General features: G+C 42.7%; 1 protein-coding gene across 1 annotated transcript; it reads right to left on the bottom strand.

Annotated features, from left to right (window-relative positions):
• Positions 1–324: 324 nt before the first annotated feature.
• Positions 325–2,318, bottom strand: LOC141140983 (somatostatin receptor type 4-like). Its single transcript, XM_073628606.1, has one exon. The coding sequence runs from the start codon at positions 1,637–1,639 to the stop codon at positions 473–475; it is 1,167 nt and encodes a 388-aa protein (XP_073484707.1). The 5' UTR covers positions 1,640–2,318; the 3' UTR covers positions 325–472.
• Between the last annotated feature and the right edge of the window lie 7,872 nt (positions 2,319–10,190).

Here is a 10,190-nt window from a genome sequence, read left to right as displayed (position 1 = left end):
GTAAAATAAGTACTTCATCGAGGGTAACTAAGAGGTACATATGAATCCTGAGCTACAACTTGGAGACCGCTGATGGTAATGTAAAATAAGTGCTTCATCAATGGTAACTGAGAATTACATATGACTCTTGAGCAACAACTTGGAGACCACTGATGGTAATGTAAAATGCTAATGGTAATGTAAATTAAGTGCTTCAAGAATGATAACAGAGCTACATTTGACTCCTGAGCTACAAGTTGAAGACCACTGATGGTAATATAAAATAAGAATACTAGTCATGCCAACAATGAAAATCTTGGGAACATACTGCTGTTGAAGACCAGGTTGGTGTTTACAATTTATTAAGCTCACTGGAACCCACCATCAGTACAAATCAGACACAGATTGGGACACCTTGGACAGACATGTAAACCTCAGAACATAGCATGTGCGGCTAGCAGCAGTTAATTGGAAACAAGGCATCCTGGCTCTGCTATAGGGTAGTGGTCCTTGTGATGGTCCCATGTTTGTAACAAGGGTCGGATTGAAGGGGCTCCTGTTGGAAGTCCAAGGGGTGGTTGTTGCACACCTTGCTCTTCAGAGCTGTGGCATAATAATCCACCGGCTCATCTGTCCCATTCTCAATCCAACGAAAACACACGATCCTCTGGAAGGACCTCTTAAAGTTGTCTGAAAAAAAGCCATAGAGGATCGGGTTGGCACAACTGTTGGCATAGCTGAGGATGATAGAGACGTGGTTGATGGTGGCGTCCATCTGGGGCAGGAAAAGGTTGAGGAGCTGGACGATGTAGAAGGGCATCCAGCAGATGACAAAGACGGTGACCACCATGAGGACCATCCTTGTGATCTTCTTCTCAGACTTCTTCCTCTGCTGCCAACCAGCCTTCAGAGCCACCGCTCTCATCTTGATGATGATGAGGATGTAGCACAGGCAGATGGCCACCACCGGCAGGAAGAAGCCCAAGAGGAAGGTGTAAACGACAAAGACGGTGGACCAGGTAGGTTGGGGCCACATGAGGTTGCAGACCACCACCCCGTTCTTGGAGGACTCGGTGTCTGCAAAGATCAGGATGGGGGAGATGACCAGGAGGGAGACAATCCAGACGCAGATGTTGATCATCTTGGCCACCGTTGGTCTCCTGTACCTGGCCGCTCTTAGGGGGTGGACCACGGCCACGTACCTGTCCACGCTGAGGACGGTCAGGCAGAAGACACTGGTGAACATGTTGATGCCATCCACACTGAGGACCGTGCGGCACATCCCTGAGCCGAAGGGCCAATGCTGCAGCGCCGCGGAGGCGGCCAGGAAGGGCACGCTGAGCATGAAGAGCTCATCCGCGATGGCCAAGTTGAGGATATAGATGTTGGTGGCAGTTTTCATCTTGGCATACCTCAAGATGACAAAAATGACCATGGAGTTCCCAATCAGCCCAATCAGGCACACGATGGCATAGATGAACTGGATGACTATCATGCTGACATCCCTCTCCGTCTCCACCGGGGAATTGCTGTTGCTGGTGGTGTTCCTGCTAATGGCATTAAAGGGGTGCAAAGTCACGGACAGGTCCCTGGACTGGTTCCATGGGCTCAGCAGGATCTTAGCCTCCACCGGCACCAGGAGATCAGGGGAAGTGGTCATTGTAGGTGTCCCATAGGAATGGAGCTGCAAAAGCAGGGAGATCCTCAGCTTGCAATGGATTTCAGAGCAACTGAGGCACAGAGACAGAGAGAGAGAGAGAGAGAGAGAGAGAGAGAGAGAAGGGTGAGAGGAGGGAGGAGAGGGATCTCTGATGGATGATGCAGTGCAGCTTCTTGCGGTGTGTGAGCTCTAGGTCTGTGTTGGCTCCTTCTGTACAAAGTCATCACCAGCCACTTGCTTTAGCTCTAGGCAATGCATCACTTCCCCATCAACTGGCAAGATCATTAGTTGCTTGTGTGCCTGCTATTACTGGCGACGTCTCTGATGAGTTCATTGGATTCAGTAAGCTTCCAATAAGATGCGTATAGCAGCCGGTAAAGGATTTCAGCACCATGCCAATGGACCACTGGTTGGAGCTCCTCCATCTAGACAGCATGCAGATACCCAACTCCTCTTTTTTGGGGGGAGGTGAAGGCAATCCTTATTCTGGAGACACATCCCTCTTATCCCTTCAGTGGTCCCTTCTTTAAATGTTATATAATATGCTGTAAGTGCCAAATTATGCTTATTTGCTATTAAACTTTTGTTAACATGACATAGTACTTTATTGTATTGCTTACTTTCAAATAGTAGTGAAAAAGAACCTGTGTGCAGCATCCCAGCCAAACACCTATATTTTTTAATGTTTTTAGGACGAACATCCCCCTGTCCCTCTTTTCCCCAAAATGGTCCCTCCTGTAAGTGTTATGCAATATACTCTAATGGTCCCTCCTGTACGTTTTCTGTAATATACTCTAACTTCAAAAGATGCTTATTTGCTATTAACACTTTGTTAACATTTCATGGTACTTTATTGTATTTCTTGCAAACAGTAGTGAAAAGGAATTTCAGTGTGCAGCATCCCAGCTAATCACATATTTTTTTTAAATGATTTTTTTACTGCTTAAAGCTTTCATAGCTGTCTTTTTAGGGGATGTATACAACCCTTCTTCTTCCTTTTTTTTTTTTTGACAAGCATCCCCCTGTCCCTTTTTCCCCACAAATATCCCCCATTTAAGTTTCATGCAACATACTCTAATGGTCCCCCTGTACGTTTTCTGTAATATACTCTTAACTTCAAAAGATGCTTATTTGCTATTAACCCTTTGTTAACATTACATGGTACTTTATTGTATTTCTTTCAAACAGTAGTGAAAAGGAATCTCAGTGTGCAGCACCCCAGCCAATCACATATATATATATAGATATATATTTACTCCTCAAAGCTTTCATATCTGTCTTTTTTAGGGGGTGTATGCAGCCCCCCTTTTTTTTTTACAAACATCCCCTCTGTCCCATTTTCCCCACAATGATCCCTCCTTTAGGTTTTATGTAATATATTGCAACTGCCAAAATATACCTATTTGCAATTAACCCCTTGTTAACATTACATGGTACTTTTTTTGTATTGCCTACTTTTAAACATGAGTGAAAAGGTATCTCGGTGTGCAGCATTCCAGCCAATCACATATTTTTATGTATTTATTCTGTTTAGGACAAACATCCCTCCCCCCCCCCCCCAAATAGTCCCTCCTGTAAGTTTTATGTAATATACTATAACTGCAAAATATGCTTATTTACTATTAACCTTTTGTTACCATTACATGGTACTTTATTATACTTACTTTCAAACAGTAGTGGACGTGGATCTCAGTGTGCAGCATCCCAGCCATTGTCGATCACATTTTTTAAAAATCCTCATAGGATCCATATGTGTCTTTTTTTTTTGGGGGGGGGGGGGTAGGTAACCCTTATTTTGGACAAACATTCCACTGCCACCTTTTCCCCCAAATGCCCCCCCCCCCCGTAAGTTTTATGTAAAATATTATTTGCCATTAACCTTTAGTTAACATTACATGAAACAGTAGTGAAAATGGATCTCAGTGTGCAGCATCCCAGTAAATTATGTATATAATAATATAATATATATATATCTATATATATATAGATATATATATATAGATATATATATATATCTATATATCTATATCTATCTATATATATATAGATATATATAATTTTCACTCCTTATAGCTTTCATATGTGTCTTTTTAGGGGATGTAGGCAACCCCTTTTTGGAGAAACATCCCATCCCATAATGTAACTGCCAAAATTATTTGCTATTAGCCTTTTGTTAATGGTACTTTATTGTATTGCTTACTTTCAAACAGTAGTGAACATGAATCTCAGTGTGCAGCATCCCAGCCAATCACATACTTTTATTTATTTAATTTTTTAAGGACAAACATCCCTCTATTCCTCTATTCCCCTTTGACCCAAAAATGCCTACTGTAAGTTTTATGTAATATACTCTAACTGCAAAAGAATGCTTTTGGGGGGCTGTAGGTAACCCTTATTTTGGACAAACATCCCTCATCCTTATCATCTATCATCTTTTTCCCCAAAACTGGTCCCTCCTGTAAGTTTTATGTATTATACGCTAATTGAAAAATATGCCTATTTGCTATTAACCTTATTTTAACATTACATATACTTTATTGTATTGCTTACTCTCAAACAGTATCGAAAAGGATCCTCAGTGTGCAGCATCCCAGCCAATCACTTTTTTTTTTTTTTTTAACTCCTCAAAGCTTTCATAGGTGTCTATCTTTGGGGGGATGTGAGCAACCCCTGTTTTGGATAAAGATCCCTCTGTCCCCTTTTTACCACACTGGTCCCCCGTGAGGTTTTAAGTACAGTAATATGTAACTGCCAAATAAATTAACCTTTTGTTAACATTACATGGTACTTTATTATATTACTTGCTTTCAAACAGTAGTGGAAAGGTATCTTAGTGTGCAGCATCCCAATCAGATATTTGTATGCCTCATATCATCCATATGTGTCTTTTTTTTGGTGGGGGGGGGGGGGGCTGTAGGCAACCCTTATATAAACCAATATCCCTCTGTCCCATTTTTGTTCCCTACAAAGGTCCCTACTTTAAATTGTATGTAATATATTGTAACTGCAAAATAAGCTTTTTTGCTATTACCCTTTTATTAACATTACATGATACTTTATTGCATTGGTTACTTTCAAACATCAGTGAAAAGGAATCTCAGTGTGCAGCATCGCAGCTGAGCAGATATTTTTATTTTCTAACCCCTCATAACTTCCATGTTTTTCTTCTATTTTTTTTTTTTTCGCTGGTTTGAATCCCAACCACGACACTACCTGCCTGGAGTTTGCATGTTCTCCCTGTGCCTGTGTGGGTTTCCTCCGGGTACTCCGGTTTCCTCCCACACTCCAAAGACATGCTGGTAAGTTAATTGGCTACTTATTTGCTATTAACCATTTATTATCATAAGCTAGTGCTGTAATGCAGCAGTGCTAACCATTAAGCCATAGTGGGGAAGCACAGTGGCTTAGTGGTTAGCACCGCTGATTTGCAGTTCTAGTGTCATCGGTTTGAATCCCAACAACAAAGCTGCCTTGCACGTTCTTTCCGTGCTTGTATAGGGTTCCTCCCACACTTCAAAGACATGCTGAAAGGTTATTTGGCTCCTGTCCAAATTGGCCCTGGTATGCAGGTGCATGTATTGACGTACTGTAGGTACTTTAGCTTGTAAGCTCTTTGAGGACATAGACTGAGGACAGGTAAGCTCTTTGAGGACAGGGACTGATGTAAATGAACAATATGTCAAGCGCTGTGTAAATTGTCAGAGCTGTATAAATACCAGTAATACATAAAATGTAACTCTATCCCTGGCACTTCTCTTATATAGCTGATGACAGCTCAGGGAGCTGTGATTCGTCTAGTAGTACTGGTCATTCAGCAGGCTGGTAGGCAGCAGGCATCGTGATTGATGCCCCACCTTTCCTGGCCAGCCAGGCTTCATGCCTAGATTATGATTCAGATATGGATTTTTAGGGAGACCTCAAGCATTTTATTTATTTTTTAGGGGCAGCTAGAGCATTGTGTTTATGTTTTTATTTATTTGTGGAATTAATTATTTGTTCATTTATTTTTGAATAGATATCCTTCTTAAAATCCATACCAGACCTCATACTTATTTTTGTGAGGTACCCCCTTAAAATTGATACACAATCTCCATGCTTTTTCGCGAGGTACCCCCTTAAAATCCATTCCAGACCTCATGCTTTCATTTGGTGGGGTACCCCCTTAAAATCCATACCAGACCTCATGCTTTTTTGTGAGTGTGAGGTACCCCCTTAAAATCCATACCGGATCTCATGCTTTTTTTTTTTTTTTATTTTGGTGAGGTACCCCTTAAAATTCATGCCAGACCTCATGCTTTTTTTGTGGGGGTACCCCCTTAAAATCCTTACCAGACCTCGTGCTTATTTTTAGGTACCCTCTCAAAGTGGTTGTAAACTCACACTGGTCCCCCGTGAGGTAAGCCTATAATAAGGCTTACCTGTAGCTACCCCGGATATCTCCTAAACCTGCACGGTTTAGGAGATATTCCCTGTACCCTGCATGTGCCAATGACATCGGCACATGCGCACTGGGGCAAACAGAAGCAATGGCAGGTATGTGCCGTTGCTTTAATCTGTGTGGCGTTGCTGGCCGGCTCCCGCATGCGGGAGTAACGTCATCGCGGCTCCGGCCAATCACAGCGCCGTAGCCACGATACCCAGAAGTAACCCCCGGGAGAGATGCCAGAGGGGAGACGAGGACGCCTGCGGGGGCTTCGTTCTTGGGTAAGTAATTCATAATGAGCTAGTATGCTATGCATACTAGCTCATTATGCCTTTGTCTTGCAGGGTTTTTTTCTTTTTTAGTTTTTTTTTTTTTACCAGGGTTTACAACCACTTTTAAATCCATACCAGACTTCATGCTTTTTGTGTGTGTGAGGTACCACCCTAAAATCCATACCAGACCTCATACTTTTTTTGGGGGGTATCCCCTTAAAATCCATACCTGACCTCATGCCTTTTTCGAGTGTGTGGGGTATCCCCTTTAAATCCATACCGGACCTCATGCTTTTTTTGTGAGGTACCCCCTTAAAATCCATGCCAGACCTCATGCTTTTTTTGTGGGGCTTCCCCCTTAAATCCTTACCAGACCTCATGCTTTTTTTTTTAGGTACCCCCTTAAAATCTTTACCAGACCTCATGGTTTTTGTGTGTGTGAGGTACCCCCTTAAAATCCTTACCAGACCTCATGCTTTTTTTTTTACGGTACCCCTTAAAGTGGTTGTAAACTCTTTACAACAACTTTATGCTACAGGTAAGCCTTATTATAGGCTTACCTGTAGCTACCCAGGATATCTCCTAAACCTGAACGCTTTTTTGGGGGGTATCCCCTTAAAATCCACACCAGACCTCATGCCTTTTTTGTGTTTGTGATGTATCCCCTTAAAATCCATACTGAACCTTATGCTTTTTTTTTTTTTTTGGTGAGGTACCCCCTTAAAATCCATGCCAGACCTCATGCTTTTTTTAGTTACCCCCTTAAAGTGGTTGTAAACTCTTTACAACCACTTTATGCTACAGGTAAGCCTATAATAAGGCTTACCTGTAGCTACCCAGGATATCTCCTACTCCTAAACCATCACGGTTTAGGAGATACCCCCTGTCCCCTGCATGTGCCGATGACATCGGCACATGCGCACTGGGGCATGTGCCGTTGCTTTAGTCTGTGTGCCGTTGCCGGCGGCTCCCGCGCGCATGTGCCGGAATAACGTCTTCGCGGCTCCAGCCAATCACAGCGCCATAGCCGCGATACCCGGAAGTAACCCGGGGAGTGATGCCGGAGGGGAGACGAGGACGGCTGCGGGGGCTTTGTTCTTGGGTAAGTAATTCATAATGAGCTAGTATGCTATGCATACTAGCTCATTATGCCTTTGTCTTGCAGGGTTTTTTTTTTTTAGTTTTTTTTACCAGGGTTTACAAGCACTCTGAAATCCATACCAGACCTCATGCTTTTTGTGTGTGTGAGGTACCCCCTTAAAATCCATACCAGACCTCATACTTTTTTTGGGGGGTATCCCCTTAAAATCCATACCAGACCTCATGCTTTTTTTTAGGTACCATCTTAAAGTGGTTGTAAACGCTTTACAACAACTTTATGCTACAGGTAACCCTATGATAAGGCTTACCTGTAGCTACCCCAGATATCTCCTACTCATAAACCTCCATGGTTTAGGAGATATTCCCTGTCCCCTGCATGTGCCGATGACATCAGCACATGCGCACTGGAGAAACCCCCGGAAGAGATGCCAGAGGGGAGACGAGGATGCCTGTGGGGGCTTCATTCTCGGGTAAATAATTCATAATGAGCTAGTATGCTATGCATGCTAGCTCATTATGCCTTTGTCTTGCAGGGTTTTTTTTTTTTTTTTTTTTAGTTTTTTAGTTTTTTTACTAGGGTTTACAACCACTTTGAAATCCATACCAGACCTCATGCTTTTTGTGTGTGTGAGGTACCCCCTTAAAATCCATACCAGACCTCATGCTTTTTTTGTGAGGTACCCCATTAAAATCCATGCCAGATCTCATGCTTTTGTTTGTGGGGGTTCCCCCTTAAAATCCTTACCAGACCTCATGTTTTTTTTTAGGTACCCCCTTAAAATACATACCAGACCTCATGCTTTTGTGTGTGTGTGAGGTACCCCCTTAAAATACACACCAGACCTCATACTTTTTTGGGGGGTATCCTCTTAAAATCCATACCAGACCTCATGCTTTTTTTTAGGTACCCCCTTAAAATCCATACCAGACCTCATACATTTTTGGGGGGATATCCCCTTAAAATCCATACCAGACCTCATGCCTTTTTCGTGTTTGTGAGGTACCCCCTTAAAATCCACACTGAACCTTATGCTTTTTTTTTTTGGTGAGGTACCCCCTTAAAAATCCATGCCAGACCTCATGCTTTTTGTTTAGATACCCCCTCAAAGTGGTTGTAAACTGTTAAACACCTTTATGCTACAGGTAAGCCCATAATAAGGCTTACCTGTAGCTACCCAGGATATCTCCTAAACCTGCACAGCTTTTTTGTGTGGGGCGACCCCTTAAAATCCATACCAGACCTTATCTTTTTTGTGGGGTACCCCCTTAAAATCTATACCAGACTCAAAGGCACCATGAAATGAGAGGTAAATCAGCCACAGTTGAAGGAGCCCCTAGCAACATCTGGAGGAAACCTAGTTGGGAATAGCTGGCTGGGTTAGATGGATGGGCAGATATTTGAGTAGCAAGACCTGGCTGATAGCTATTGTAGAGGTCAGCAATACATAGTAGTATTAGTGATCTTCTGCAGGGTAAGACCAGGAATGTGCTGAGGGTGCGCAAATTGCCTAAAATATTGGGTGTTCCATTGTGTACTAGTGCATGCATGGTAGCACCACAGGCGCCCATGTGTCCAACCAGTGATGGCTAGAGTTTGGCTAAATAATTCAAGAACTTCACAATATCAGGGGCACGTTTATACAACTGGAGCAGGAGGAAAAAATGTATAAGATTCAGGTTTTCTGAGATGAAAAACAACCATGATTGCTATGGGTGACACATCATTTTCCTCCAGGTTTCAGGAATTGGTTGCACACAATGAACCATGATACTGCTGAGACTTGCAGTCCTCCATCAACAACGTCATCAGTCCGGAAGACCTGAGTGAGGTACGTAATAACTCATGCATTATATCACACGTGAAATATTCTCAGAAGCACGAAGCAGTCTTTGAGTGATGATAAGCAGCACAGTTTACTAATTTTCTAATTAGGTTTTAAAACCTTATAAACGAAAGTTTATTTCCTTTCCAAATCGGATCTTGCCTCGGCTGAATAATTAACAGTCTCCATTTAATCCAATCACTATCACCATGGCAAATTGTATTTATACATGCCTCATCCAGGGTGTATCTGACAGCATCAGTCCACACAGAAACGTCTTGTGATACGAGACTTATACACGGATACACAGAACACTGGATAATGTCTTTTGATTTTAGATGCTGATCTAATAGGTCTGTATAGATTCAGTTTTTTTTACTTAAAGTCTTACTAAACCCACAACAGTAAAACCAGTCTGTATATGCAGTAAAGCATGCTTGTTATACTCACTATGGAACTTAAGGGGTTAATCCCCGGCACTTTGTAAAAAGGCTGTTTGATCCTGTCCTTTCTGATCCCCCCCTTCTTTTACTGTCCCCAATCCATCTGCTGATAATACAGAGCATTGGTGGCACTCTGCACATGCTCAGTTTAGTGTATATAAATAAAAAAAATACTCCCTGTATTGGGGCTGTGCCAGCACTGCAAGGGTTAAAGTGAATGTAAAGGCTGAAGGTTTTTTACCTTCTTGCAGTCTATGTGTTCTGCTCCCCCCCCCCCCCCATAATACTCACCTGAGCCCCCTCTCGATCCAGCGATGTGCACCAGATGGCCCCGCCCTTGCCTATATAAGAGCTGTCAAAGCCAAGAGACAGTAGTCACCGTGAGGCCTCCCATCGAGGTGTAGCTTTTTAAATGTTTTCTATTTTTCTGGTCCGTCGGGCGGCGTGATTGAAGATGGATGGACATCACGGGACACTTATTTTTCTTTT

The sequence above is a fragment of the Aquarana catesbeiana genome, linkage group LG04 (genome assembly GCF_042186555.1).
Source record: "Aquarana catesbeiana isolate 2022-GZ linkage group LG04, ASM4218655v1, whole genome shotgun sequence".
NCBI classification, from domain to species: domain Eukaryota; kingdom Metazoa; phylum Chordata; class Amphibia; order Anura; family Ranidae; genus Aquarana; species Aquarana catesbeiana.
This window is presented reverse-complemented; position numbering and strand designations above follow the sequence as displayed.